This window comes from Vidua macroura, chromosome 1 (genome assembly GCF_024509145.1).
Source record: "Vidua macroura isolate BioBank_ID:100142 chromosome 1, ASM2450914v1, whole genome shotgun sequence".
Taxonomy (NCBI): domain Eukaryota; kingdom Metazoa; phylum Chordata; class Aves; order Passeriformes; family Viduidae; genus Vidua; species Vidua macroura.
In genome coordinates, this window is record NC_071571.1 from 66011737 (window position 1) to 66026881 (window position 15145).

General features: G+C 40.3%; 1 protein-coding gene across 3 annotated transcripts in view; it reads right to left on the reverse strand.

Annotated features, from left to right (window-relative positions):
• PHACTR1 (phosphatase and actin regulator 1) overlaps positions 1–15145 on the reverse strand; it is a 301935-nt gene that overhangs the window by 50508 nt on the left and 236282 nt on the right. For all 3 annotated transcript variants that reach the window (XM_053979775.1, XM_053979759.1, XM_053979766.1), the window contains 2 exons: positions 7889–8219; positions 260–468 (listed from right to left, as the gene is read on the reverse strand). In XM_053979775.1, the coding sequence (XP_053835750.1) occupies positions 260–468; positions 7889–8219 (540 nt within the window). The remainder of the gene's footprint in view (positions 1–259; positions 469–7888; positions 8220–15145) is intronic.

Sequence of the window (15145 nt, forward strand, 5' to 3'; positions counted from 1 at the left end):
CTGAACCAATATAACCCCAAACCTGTCATTTGAGTTTAGTCTGAGCACTACTGAGACAGGTATTCATGAATATTAACAAAATAATTATAAATTCATACTGTTTGTTATTTTGAATTAGCATCCCCATGTAGTCAAGCCCTGACAGATGCAAAAGCCACAGCCAAGAAAGAAAATACACAGGCCTTATGTTTCCTTTGTGTATTGCGAGTTCAGGGTAAAAATTAAATAAGTGAGAAAGGAAAAATGGAATGAGTCTTACTTGTAAATAATGAGTTATCCTCCTCTTCATCTTCCTCTTCTTCCTCTTCCTGCCTTGGATAAAGGCAGGAAGAATCTTCATAGTCAGTTTCATGAGGCACATTTTCTTTATTGTCATCGCATTCGATTACAACAGTTGGCACTTGTCTCATGTCTGGAAGGCCCCCAGGTCCTGTTTTTGTAACACTGTCACTTGTGTGTAAACCAGAGCTGTTGGGAAAGAAAAGCAAATAAATAAACTAAAGGAAACAGCTCTATGAAAGTCAGAGTTGCTTCTCTCACTGTATACAGGAAACTAGTGGTCTTTCATCCCTTTTTGAGAAGAAATGAGAACAGAAAGATTTTCAAGACCAACAAGACATCTAATGGATTTTAACTGAGTACTTATTAGATTAGGGTACAACACTTATTAGGGAGAGGTAGCACAGCATGCAAGCAGAAACACTGTCAGCCGGACAAAGCACTAAAGATCTGTGGCAAATTCTTAGTGCCCAGCTACTCAGAGTGGTAAGCACCAGCTACTCAGTGGTAAGCATGCCTTCAGCTTGGTGTCTGTGTGACCTTTCCGCTGGTGTGCAGGCAGCAAGGAGAAAATGTTTCACCTGAGTGCAACAGGTGGAGTAAGACTGGGAGGAAGGAAGGATGGACTGTAGGGGATAATTGTAGAAAGGCAGAGGGAAAACTAGTGGCTTGCGCTAGTGATGAGTGACTTGAGGGGATGGCAAGCACACAACTCTTTGACGTGCAGGGGAGTGAGCGTGTGAAACTGGGCTTGGAGAAAAGAGACTTTGGGAGGAGGTGAGAGTAACCAGGGAAGAAGCTAAAACCTGGGAGGTTTGTTTGCTAATGGCACAGTTATATACTGGGGGGTGGCCATGATGATATCCCTTGTCCTGCCCCAGCTCTTTATCCAGCCAGGTGCTGAAGATCAATCAGAATTGGTGTTAACATTATATTTCTTTTGTCACAGGTGTAATTGATTATTTTCAGCATCTTATGGAATTAAGACCTGTGGTGAGGACTGTTACCATCTAGCCCTGTTTATGTGTTGAATTCAAAGCCCTTTACCAAACAACATATCAAGTAGGGAAATGGGAACATGAGGAGGTGAAGATCAAAGTGAAAGGAAAAGTCAGGAACAGAACCATGTTTCCCAACCAGTTGCTAAATAGCTCATGTTGCTTTTCCAGTATGAAATCAGAATGAGAGACTGGCAGGCAAAAATGGTGGCAGCTCAGGATTATTTGTGAGACAGCAGAAAATGTCCTCTCTCTGAAGTCCTGGCTGATGCAACAGCTCTATGAAAAATGGGCAACATTTGCCTGTAGGACACCCTCTCTATGTCAAATTCCCATTTTATTTTTCAGAAGAACACAGGTGTGAAAGCAGATGTGCTGGCCAAGCTGACTTTGAGGCACAAAAACTTGTATCTGACAAGTATTGAGTGCCCTCGATTCCCTTGAATATTTTAGCCTGAATACCAGAGGTGTTCTGCATCTTGAATAAAATGTATTCTCTTTAAAAGATTTTCTACAGAAATCTACTGAATCTACTATCTTCAACTTGGAACATTTTGCTTTCTTCTAACCCAAAAGTTAGAATGAACTCTTAAATGGCTGCCAGATAACATTCCAGAGAGTCTTTTAAAAGTGTAGTTATAGGGATATAATGCTACTCCAAATATGCGTAGGGATTAAAGAGAAGAAAAGGCTTTAGATCCTGTGAACAAACCATACCATGCTGTTATCATCATCTTCAGCTTCAAAGAAATAATTTTTTAAATTCCAACATGTATTATTGCAGGCTAATCAATAATGAGATGCAGAACTTTACTAGATGCCTTGAAGAGAGAAACTCAATTTTCTTAGTGATAGACCATGTTTTGTATCACAAAGAAGGAGAGATTAATGAAGAACTGGCTTGCAAATTTTTGTATTGGACTTTTCATCAGCTGAATTCTCATAATGACACATCAACACACTACACTCTTTAAAAACTTTGCACTAACTTTTAATTTTCTGAAATGCTTTCAGAAGTTTTATATTATGAACTTCATTAAATCTGTTTTCTCTGTAAGCTAATTTTTGAGTAAGTCTTTTAAAGTGGAAAGGAAAAGTCTGGAATCAAATTTCTGAGAAAAAAACCATAATATTGTAAAATTCTGTTCACATTGCTAAAAAAATTACCCAAAACCTTCCAATTGCACCCACTGGATCATTCACTTAATTTTAAAACAATACATACACAGAGAGTAAGTACAAATGAAAGGAGCAAGAAGTAGTTTAGCATCCAGGACTATTTGATGCTTCCCTGTTCCGTGAAGGATGGATGTTGCTTACGGATGCATCCTTATGGGTGTGTCCCCTTATGGGTAGCAGATATCAAAGTGATCCAACAATTTAGGTTATCGAGCAGATATAGGCTGGCAACAGGATTTACAAGTTACCACAGAGGGGTTTTATTTGAACTAGTGATCTAGAAATAGGCAGCTTCTCATCTCATTGTAAGTTTTCTGAATCATCCACTTTTTTGATAATACTACTTTCTATTTTCAGCCCCTCATTTTTCCTAGTGTTTTGTGTTGTTCTTGATTAAAATCAGCCCTTTCCACAGCAATTTGACTAAGTCAGCTGTCTAAGCAAAGTCCTTATGAAATACATGCAGTACTGCAGTATACTTAAAAAAGACAAATCAAGGTCATTGGATATGTCTATTGTGTATAAATGATTCTGGGTCATTAGCAAAACTCCCACATGGTCAGGTGACTACACCATAAAATTTTTTAGCATTATTTACCAAAAAGCACACCATTGTTTCAAAAAGCCCATTTTAAACCAGTTATGTGTTTTGCAACAAAATTAGAGAAAAAAACTACAGCTAAGCAAGTACTTGTTTTATTAAGAAGATCTTAACACATGGATCTGAACAATTCATAGCTCCCTAGTACAAGAAGTTGCAATTATTGCTGCATCACCTGTACATGATCAAAATAGAAAAAAAGTTACACCACTATAGCTTACAATGGTTCTAGTGAGAAAATACTTCAATGAAAAATCACAATTTAAGCATATGAGTGACTCATGGTACAGACAAAACAAAAACAAAAAAAAAAAAAAAAGAAAAAAGTGAAATACTTCTTGTAAAATCTAGTGGGAAAAACCTGCACACTTCTTGTCTGTCATGCCAGGCCCTTTGATTTTGGAATAGAGGATTACATTTTTATCAGAATGTTTTCAGATCCACAGTACACTTTTCTGTACTTAACAGTTAAAACAAAAGATCTGAAAAAAACTTCAAACCACTGTACATATGTTTTTACTACAGGATTGTGTGTGAGAAACAGAGAGAAGGCAGGGCTATAAATATTGTGTTTCTATCCTTAGGCAATGCTAAAGTTTAGACAAGATGCAATTCTCTTGACAAGTTTTATGGAAGATAAATGTTTTCTGACTCAAATATGTTTCATAAGATTTACAAGACACTGGTGGTAATGTCTAATGCATTTCATTTCATAAATCTACAGTCTGAAGCTGAATTGGGTGTCCCAGAGGAACTGGTCTCACACACAGTCTTTTTGGACACAGTGATTTTTCACTGCTCTGCCACAGAGGCAATTCTAGCCTGGAGTGAGATATTGCCACTTAACAGCTCTTTAGTACATACATTGAACAAACTGAGGCCTGGATTCATCTGTGCCGGCTCCTGTACATGAGCCCACAGAGTAAATGAAATTAATTGTCACCTTTCCAGACAGGCTGAGAATTATACAGGCAAGGCTGAAAATCAGGCTGTTTCAGATGAAGAAACTGCCTCACTAAGTCAAAATTAGAGGCACATTTTTGTGTCACAAGAGAGTCTCTAAAGCTTCCTTAGCCACTGTTTGTGACGCACAGCTTTGGGGCATGGTCTTTCTTCTCAAATTCATTTCAGTTAGGAGGATGAAATCTGTATATTTTCGTGGCAGGACTTACCAGATTTTCATCAACTCCTAAAATGCAATGGTAAAAAATGATGTCCATATCTAGAGTTTTACTTATGCTTGACAAACACCCTTTGGACTGAAGGTGAAAGTCATTTGCAGTAAGACACAAATTAGCAACAGAGGTTGCAGAAAAAAGGTTATGTGGAAATTACACATTTCTCTGTTTCAATGTTATCTACCATAAAACTGGTAATTTATCAGGGAAAATAGAGGCATATTGGCAGCACAAATGACATGTCATAATAGTCATACTATGACAAGGGGCAGATTGCCCTTCTGAGAATAGGTTATGAATAGACGTTATGAGTACCAGAAAATGTTTGCAATCAAAAGCGTTAAGTGCACAAATGAACTTAATGTTCTATAATGTCTGTAATAAAATTGAATAAAAAAATCCAGGAATTAACTGCCATTTCAAGTCATATGAACAACTGGGACTTGAATAGCTATTGCATGCCTTTTAATGTACCTTAAGACATTAACTTATTAATATGCACTAGATCTAGGTGAGGCAGTTACATGCAATCACTATCACTCCTGCAGAGGGAAAACAGATAGAGAGACTCAGTAACTTTCTCAAGGTCAAAGACAGAAAAATCTGGCTTCCAGGTCTGTACAGAGGGAAAGCTCATTTTTCTCTGGCAAGCCTGTGGCTCATTGGCAAAGCACTGATTTCAACTATCATTCTTCAGATGTTGTTAGACTCTCTGAATTCCAGAGATCTTATCTGTGTAAGCAAAAAGTCCAGATTGCTAGAGGAAGGGAAGGTTTTAGCCTTTAATTTTTTGTTCATGTCTGCACTCAGACACCTGCTGAACAGGAGAGTTGTAATGTCTAAGAAAAGTTTAGTGGACAAAAGGTGAATTTGATACAAACTAATTCACCAAATATCATTAGAGCTTAAGTGACCTTGAGGAGCTTCCACTGCACCAGGACCAAAGAAACTAGATGCAAGGAAGAAAAGGAAAAATTCCGCAAAGAAAAGAAAAAATTTAGAGCTGAAACCTGATCTGTGCTTGTCTATATGATCATCTCTTATTAAAACCAAGACACTATTCTAAATAATCGTCCAAATTACCAGACTTGGCAGCATTATTACTACAGCACCATGGCAATTATTCTGTAAAGTTGTAGTATACTTTTGAGATAATGTCTGAGATCAGAAGGAAAAAACCCTTAGTATTCACCAGAAGCTGCCTCAGAGACTTACCAGGCTCTCTCATCTGCTCAGGATTGTTGACCCAACAGTAGTGGCCCAGTACTTTGCTAACTTGCAAGGAACAGCAAAGTGCAGGATGTCACTCCATATCCTATGCAGGCTACAGATGTGAGCACACTACCAAGCTCCAAACAGAGGAAGGAGATCTAGGAACTTTGCTGTGTTAACAGGCCTTCAAGAGTTTTGGGGTGAAGTGTGCAATGACAAATACTGCAGTATAATTTAATGCAGATTTTTACAATAAGGAAAAGTAAGTACTGTCAAAAATAGTAGAAAACAATGGCATTCAGTGCAAATAATTGTCTACCGAGTTAAATAAATATATTTTAAAAATCTGCACAAATCTTCAAGCAAACTCGGCAAATTTATCTAGTTCACAATGTGGCTTGAAAAAACCAAATGAAGAATTTAAGAGCAAGATCAGCTCCACAGAACTGTATATACCTCTATATACTACAGAAATAACAATTGCTGTTGCAGAGGAAATGATCATGATCTATTTTCTCCCTTGTGAATGCAGAAGTTATTGATTTGCTTTGACAAGGAACACAAACAAAGTACTCAACACATTAATCCATGGTTTAACTAACAGTTAATCAACATAAAAAAGGCTATTAAATATCTGTCTGCAATATCATGAACTAGGATTCACATTCATTTTAAATGTGCAATATCCAAGTACCACAAGCTTTTCTTATTTTCTTCTTATTAATGGCAAAAGGAAACAATTGTTTCACATTGGGGCATGAATGCTTGCTTATTCAGTTTTTAACAAGCAGCAGAACTTCAGCTTCAAATTAATAGTTAAATGCAAACAGCATCCTTCTTTAAATCAGTTAAACGCATTTGTAGACATAAACATGATGGATGACTAGAAACTGGAGCATTCATTGCTGTGGGGCAACAGATGCCACAATGAAGTCATATTCTGAGAGATGTCACTGGGCTCAGGATAACAAAGGGCCTTCTGCACACAGTGTGAGCCAGACATTAAGACATCCAACCTAAGCTGGGGATGGCATGGGCAGTGCAGCCCCAAAGGAGCCTTTGGGAGACAACACTCCCAAAGTATGCACTCTGCCTGGTGCATTGATTTTTGGGATGGTGTAGAGGCACCAGACCAGCCATGCTGGCAATGTGAGAGGTAAATGCATAGTCACTGAGTATGGCAGTAGGGGACAATGTGGACGCTCTTTCTATCCTACCTCCACAGCTCCAGGAATAAGAATCTCCTTCATAGCCCTAGTAGTTTTTCCCCAGCTGAGAATTCCCCCATGCTGTAGAAACATTAGCCCCATGGTGTAATCACAGATGTGTCACTATTCTGGTACTAAAATAAGCTGGCAGTGTGAGACAGCCTCTGGTCTCCTGACTCTTTTTTGGGCAGTAAGGAGAAACTGCCATCAATAATCCAGTTGTTTCCAACTATGGAATATAATGAAGGTAGTGTTATCAGACAGAAATACTGGGGTAAATCATTAAGCATTTTGTCTGTTAGACCAAATATTTTGCCTTCCTGTATAACAGGATGATCTGATGCTCCTAGAACAAGCTGGCTACAAAGCTGTCCTTGGTACTAAATAAAACATGTAATTTTTCATCCATCTTCCCTGTTCTGGGACTTTTTCAGTTTTCCTCTGCAAGGTGAAATAAATTTTCCAAAGCTTGCTGATGTTGCAGTCTATGAGGGCAGCTTGCATGTATACAACATGCTTCATTTGCTCAGACTACTTGGAGAAACACTCAGAGATACTCATAAGTGACAATAATAAAAAACAGCCCCAATGTGGGTAAGACATTTCTGATCAAATGTTCTACCTCTTGCCAGATGCAAATGCCTAAGAAGGTAGCTGCTGTGGAATGAGTTAAATACTTATTTTAAGATCAAACACATAATTTAATTTAAATTAATTTAAATAATCTAAATACTGTATTAAAGCCCTTCTAAGTGACTTGTAGGAAGTCCACATAGATTGTTTTGAGCTAATTGGTAATACTAATCAGATGCCCTGCTGGAGTGGCACATTGGATTCTAATTGCTCTTTTATGAATCTTCCTCTCCTTGCATTTAGCAATCCTCCACACATCTGGAGCTCTGCAGGTATGCCTCAGCAGTACATACTGCAAGCCAGGCATGTCTTATTAAAATCTTTTCCATTGGCTGTATTACCTACTTCCTTGAACAGGACAATGGGATTCAGGAAATTTGGTCTTTATTTCCTTTCTGCCACAAACTTCTTTCAAACAAGTCTGGAAAGGCTCTTCCTCTGTCTCTGTTTCTCCAGGAATGACTCTGCCCTGAAGTTTTTAGACCCCAGAGAAGACACCTCATTCAAGTCCTCTGAATGTAACTCAAACGATGATATTGATGCTGAGGTTAGCAGGAAACAGTGCACACTGGTATGGAATGCTAAAAGTTGATCCATTACCTTTCTAGCCTGTGCATGGTCATGGCTAGTGTTTTGTTCAGTTCCTCGATCATCCGGCACCCTGAAGGGTGAATGGGCAACGTGCTGGACCCAGAAGGAAGGTGCTGGCTGTGGCTGCCGTACTGGAGCTGGTGCTGGTGAGCTGCTAACTGGGATGGCAGGACAGTGTGATGCTGCTGGGTCAAAGGCTGCTGGGAGCTCTTCTGTGTGGAATAGGATGAGAGAGAGAGGTCTGGCCCGCCTAAAGGCATGCAAATCATGACTTTCTTTGGAGGTAGTGGAGGTGACAGTTTAACTGGCATACAAGGCAGTTTCACAGGAGCGCCAGGATCTAAAACAAAGAAAGAGAGCACTGGTGTTAATTTTCATGTCAGTAAGAAGGAGATGAGAGCAGGTACTGAGGCTGCTACTCAACATGGGAGAGTGCACACCTTCCCTATTGTGACAGACAACTCCTACTGTATGCTCAGCATAGTCTCCAGAAAAAACACTGTTGTTTTGCAGCACTCTTGAGTCCCACAAAAAACATCCCAGGGCTGTGCATGCCCCTTAATAAACACATTAAGCAATACTTAACAAGGCTTGTGGCACACTTTAGAGCCCAATTCCTCCAACATAGCCCTGTGAGGTAGATGCAATTTCTTCCACTCAACAGACACACAGATAGGGGGAGAGCAATTAGGATGAGAGCAATTCTTGTCTGAAGTCACAGGATGACTCACCACCATCACTGCCAGAGCAAAAGCTCAGGGATTCCTAATCCATCTCAGCCACTACAGTACAATTACTGCAAGTCACACTTCTTACAGCTTTGTAATGTACAAAACATCTAGTGTAAAAAATTACATTATAGGGCAAAGGAGAAAAGAAATAAGGTTTGAATACTAAACAGCACATGTTTGGAAAAATGGAGGGTACATGAGGAGAAAAGTTAAAGGGCACTAGATTGTTAGGACTAATGCATTCTTTTACACAAGTGGCAGGTATTTTTCTCTGGACTCAAGCACTGAATTTTACCTTTTTAACTCTACTTAAAATATTCACTGAAACTCATAGTTAATCAGCCAGGAAAAGACTTCACTGACTTCAATGAGAAATCAGTGAGAGGTCCACAAGCAAACCTCTCTTCCAGAACTCAGCTGCAGAATGGAGATTTTTGGAGTTGCACTATGAAATATTTTCAAAAGGGAAAAGAAGTAACATGAGGGCTAGTAGTTGCCAAGATAGATGAGGGAAATGGTCACAAACCATACTAAGAGTGAAAGAGAGAGAAAATATATACACTGTGAGCAACAACTCTGAGTTTGTCTCTAGGCGGAAGCCCAGGCCCTTTCCAGCCTGAAATACTGCACATATTTGTCTCTGCAATGTAGCTCTGTGGGCAAAGGCTTGCATGACCTTTGGTCTCTTGCTGCTTCTGTCCACTCTTCTTGCTACAGCATGGTAAGGGAATTGCAGGGCCAGAATCTTCTTTTGATCTGAAGAAGCTTGGGAGTTAGATGCTGCTCTCCAAAGGTCACCACTATTCTGAGTGCTATCAGATTTCTTTAGTCCTTTACCAGACCATACAAACTGGTTCTTTTCAGTTTAAACTATCCTTCCCCCCATTTCCTTCATTCTTTCTTTCTTCCTGACCTGTTCTGAATATTGCCTGTTCTTCTATCCATATCTAATAGCCAGGGTACACAAGGTTGATATCAGGACTAGCAAGCAGTAACACTTCTGGAAAATGATTACGGATTGTAAGGTGAAAAAAGACCATGAACCAAGTTCAGATATGTCTCTTGAGTTATTTCAGTGCTAGTCACATCTGCCACAGAATCCACTTGATATTAGTGCTTTTGCTATGCTAGGAACAACACATTCACAGTGCAAGCCTTCCCCCTCTCCAGAGTGTTTATAGACTAACAACACAGAGGGGTCCAAGGGAGTACAAAAATGAAATACTATGTGCAGGTTTTGGCTGCACATAGTTTATTTTCTTCATGGTGTCTGGTATGGGGCTGTTTTGTTTTTGTGCTGAACAAAGTTTGAGTTGATAATACAGAGATGTTTTTGTTATTGCTGAGCAGGGCTTGTACAGAGCCAAGACCTTTTCTACCTTTTGAACTGCAACACTATTGAGAAAACTTGGGATGCATGGGAAGCCAGGACAGATGATCCCAAGTGACCAAAGGGATATTCCAGACCATATGGCATTATGCTCAGCATGTAAAGCTGGGGAGAAGAAGAAGGAAGTGGGGGGATGTTCGGAGTGATGGTGTTTGTCTTCCCAAGTAGCCATTACAGGTGATGGGGCCCTGCCCTCCTGGAGATGGGTGAACACCTGCCTGCTCATGGGAAGCAATGAACAAATTCCTTGTTTCACTTTGCTTGAGTGCATGGCTTTTGCTATCCCTATTGAACTGTCTTTATCTCAACTTACTCATTTTCTCACTTTCACCCTTCTGATTCTGTCCCTGATCCCACTGGTGGGGGAGTGAGTGAGTGGCTGAGTGGAACTTCGCTGCTGGCTGGGGTTACACCATGATGCAGGGGCATGGAGAAAAAGTGGCCTTTCCACACTGCAGAGTGGAAGAGCTATAGAGAGTAGAATCCAAGTCTTTTGCCTTTCAATATAACATTAAATCCACTTAACATGTTGTCTCTTGCACGCAAAAAAGAGCCATTCTTCTGATGGCTCTACCAAGGCTGAAATTTAACTCATGGGTTTGCCAAAGCAGTAAAGAAAAAAAAACAAAAAAACAACCCACATTCGGAATTTTCTATTCAAGCACACAAAGGTCTTAAAGTCACCTTGTTTTTCTTACAAACATGTTATTTGCATACATTTCCTCTGTGTATCCTGCATAAAAGAACATACTCTTCAATTAAAGGTAAATAACAGAAAGAGTAAAGAGTAAATTGTATAGAGCCCTGAGAATAAACCTCCTATGGGATTTGTAGTAAAAAAAGTGGTTCTTTTCACACATTTATGCTTCAGGCAATTTTACTTCTAGAACTTGTTCTGAATTACAAAGACTACACTGAGAACTGCACTTCCATTTTGACAAACACAGGTTGGTTTAAAATCCTTTTCCTTTTCTCAGGCTCATGGCCTGATCAACCATGTCAATTAAAGTCTTCATTTGACAGTGCCTGTGCCTGGATGCCCCATCACGCTGTGACAGTCATCCTTAATGGTGAATTCAAAGAGATCCCAACTGCAGTCATGTCTGTCTTTTGACAAAAGAATAACTGGAAGTATCATTTGGGGCTTCTGCTTTTTGTGATCCTGAAGATCAGAGCAATGTAGTTCAGGTATAAAGCAAACAGGAATCCTTCCTTCTTTCTTCTAAATACAGCGAAAATTTATTTTCTCATGGAAGTATTCATGCAGTAGAGTTGTGGCACAGGCACTGAAGCTCTGGAATTGCACAGGAGAACAAGTCTAATTATCCTGAGTTGCCACATATTCATTCCATCATGAATCAGACACACACACTCTGGTTTGACCCTGCACAACAAAGGTCCTTAGACCTTCAGTTTCCACTTAAATTTAAACAAATGCTTCACATCAACATGTTTTCAATGGTATCAGTGCTGGGTGACTCCACTGGACACCTGCCAAAATTTTTGCCCATTATTTTTAATGTCCTCATCCAGGCTGACTGTGTTATACCCAGGTTCTTGAGCTTGTCTGAATATGATTCTAATACCAAAATAGACTCTTGGAAATGGATCAGAGGCATTTAGTCTACTTGTCTGCCCTTCACCTTCAGGAGAATTCTACTTTGTTTAAATAAAAATGTTAAAAGGAGAATGACTACAATGGGAAGAGAGTTCAATCCATTTGCTGGGAAATGTAACTGTGTATCTTCACTGACACCAGTAATGGAGACCCTGGTACTGCAAGTTTTAATTTGTGGTCTGATCAGTGACTACACTGAACAAGTGGGGCCTTGCCCAAATCAATGGGCTCTGAGCACGCTGTTGGACACTGTGCTACCATCATCTACACTAAAGGACAGAACAACTTCTCCCTGCATGTAAGAGTGAGGTGACCGAGTTTTACAGTTCTTTCCTCTGTTTTAATTTCAAAATGTACATGATTTATGAACCACGGGTAGTAACAATTATAGTCTCCCACAAGGAATATACATCAGACATGGGCATCTGTAGATGAGTAAGAAGCTGGACAAGGGAAATAAGAACAAGGAATCTATGATGTGTCTTCTCAGTGAAACACTACCAGAGTATTAAATCATTGCACAAAGCACTCGTAACTGAAAAGAAGCAAACTGTGTGAAGCCAGGTGAGTAAGTCTGATTAATCTCTTCTGGCTGAGGTTTTTCATGCTCAAGAGAATAATGAGCAATTTTGCAAGATGTTGGTTCCCAGTGGGGTTGTGACCACTCAGTACTGTGTAATAACTTTTATGTTACAGTTGATGAAAAAAACATCAACCTCTCCACTCCTGATAACTATCAATTACTTAAAAGACAGTTGTGGACGCCACAATATTTTCTACATATCAGACCTTTGACAAGCAGGCCATCCCTTACCCTTTCGATACAGATAATTTTGCTAACATCTATAGTTATTGTATTTCTTTTGGGGTTTTCATGAGTTTATTTGTTGCACAGGTTTGCTACTATATGGTGCTTCTGAAGTGTTAGTAGTACACTGGAGCTGGGCACCATATACACCAAGTCTGATGCTTCTTAGTCACTGAACATGGCTGGAGAATTGGTCAGCATACATTCAAGACACAACTGCTGCAGATGGGATGCATCTGGATGTATAGGAACTTCTGGATGTATGGCAGCAAAGGTTGCTGCAGCAGGGGCTGTAGAAAGGCTCATTAAAATCTTCAAATTCTGCCCCAGCTCAACTACTGCATGGAGAAAGAGGACATGCCTGGGGATCCTGGGCTTGTGGCAGAGCTGGCTGTGTTTGCCATACTGCCAGTGGCAGAAATGCTCTTTCTTGACTCCTTGCCAAATATAAGCCAGCTCTGTACCCTGACAGCAAGAAAGGACAACAGACTCCTGGGTGGTACAAGAAGAAATACAGCCAGGAGATCTAAGGATTCTTCTGTTGATAGAAGGATCCCCTTCCATTCACCAGTCCTTAGACTGTACCTAGACTACTGTGCAAGTTTAGTATACACCAGGAAAGATATCAAAAAACCAGAATGAGTCAAGCACAGGGTCACTGCAGTGGCTGAGGGCTAGGGCACCTGAAGTGTGTTCAACTTGGAGCAAAGACAGCTTGTGGGGGGAACACTTAAGAGCAGCCTCCCAGTACCTACAAGTTATCAATAAGGTTATACTCTTCAGTGGTGCGTGGAGGGAGGAGGAAAGACAGTGGACAAAAGCGAAGAGGTTCAAGACTGGATTATAAGGAAAGTGTCTTCACTGCCATGAGAAGAGGCAGTTAGGACAGGTTTTACAGCTGGCATCCTCTGAAGTTTTCAAGACTCAGCTGGTCAAAGGCCTGAGCAACCTGGTCTGATCCCATACTTGGCTCTGCTTTGAGCAGGAGGTTGGATCCAAGACCTGCTGAGGTTTTTTCCTCACCTGAATGACCTTATACTGTGACCTTTGCTGTACTATATACAACTACAAGTTCATTTCACTTTCACTTGCACTTGTAATAAAGTTAATGAGATACTCTATAAATTCCTTCCAAATAACTAATTCTGTAAAATTATATACAAAAAACTCCCCAAAACCAACAAACAGTGCAAAAACCAGTGTGGCCTGTTGAGGGAGCTCCACAGGATGATGTGCCTGATATTTACTGGCACCATTTGGATAAGTAGCTTTTGCTTTTTCAGGTCTTCTCTCCTGTAATCACTTGTGCCTAAATGGTGAGAGTCTCTTTTCTTGTTTCAATGAGTTTTTGACAAGTCAAAAACTGTTCTCAAAGGTTTGCCATGCATCTCCTGCTGACTATAGCAAGATCTGCAGTCATGTCTTTTGGGGAAGATTTGAGACAGAAATTCTTTGCTGTTCTTCTGTACCACATATGGATTCAAGATTCAGGTTGAATTTGGAGAACAAAAGCAAGGCATGATTAGCCCTAAATGTTGAAAAGTATAGCTCTGCAGGAATTCCTGTGCAGGGCCTTGAAAAGGGTTTCAAAGATGAGAAGATTTCCTGATGCCTTTATGTGATAGGTACTCCTCTCCAGGAAGAAGCACAGAGAGGAATTATAGAAGGAGAAATTGCACCAGGGTCCAGTTTCCATGAAAACCTGGTGAAGGAGAACTGCTTTTTCTCTGCTGCTTCTCCCTTGACACACAGTGACAGAACTGTCCATTGTCTCCAGGTGAATGTAACCTCCTTTCATGAATGTAGCCTGCCAGAGCAGGCAGTTGGAGGTAACATCACTATGGAGGAAGCTTCTGGATTCTTGAGCTCATCTACAGAGGAGTCTTCTGATACATATGTGACTACTGCATTTTAAAATAATCCAGAGTATATCCAGTGTATATATTGGACAGATCGTAGTTGCAAAGGCTTTTACAAAGTTGTCACTAATAACCAGCTGTGTCGTGGCAAGGCACCAGGACCCCAGGCATTCATGTTCTCAAACCTCATTCTTGTCTTGTCTGCTTTGTCAGAAGAAACTTTTGAGGACTTTTAACATTTCCTACCCTGTTAAATGTTTGTTTCTAATTACAAATTAGTTCTGACTCTACACAGACATAGCTATTAAATGGAATAGATAAGTGGCTGGATATAACCAAAGCTACACCCTCTTCTAATATTAGGCTAAATTTTGGCCCAAACAGATTCAGGTGCTCCTGAGATCCCATCTTAGTGGCACATACTTTGTTCTCTGGTGTTTTAGGAGCTTTATGGGTTACTGGTGGTTCAGCTGGAAAATAACTAATTAATTTCAGAAAACATTATCTGTGCTGGTCAAAATTAACAGCTTAACGAATCAAGATCAAAGGGAACTTTACAACACTGGAGTCTGTCAAATCAGACATGCCTAGTCTGTTGCCTTCCGCGGAGAAGGCGGGCGACCTGGTTTCAAGACACAGCACGGCGACCCGGCCTCGCCCGGGTCACTCGGGCCACAGACATGCACAGACACCAATGTGGTGGATGGTCAAATGCCGTTTATTATCTCATCTCGTGAGGTTAAATAGTCAAGGGGGTCTTACTACGTCAAAGGGGGACAGTGGGTCCGGCTAGGGTTAGTAAGGAGTGGAAAACTACTGGAGTTAGGAGGGGCTGCATGCTTCAGGGGTGATTGATTACT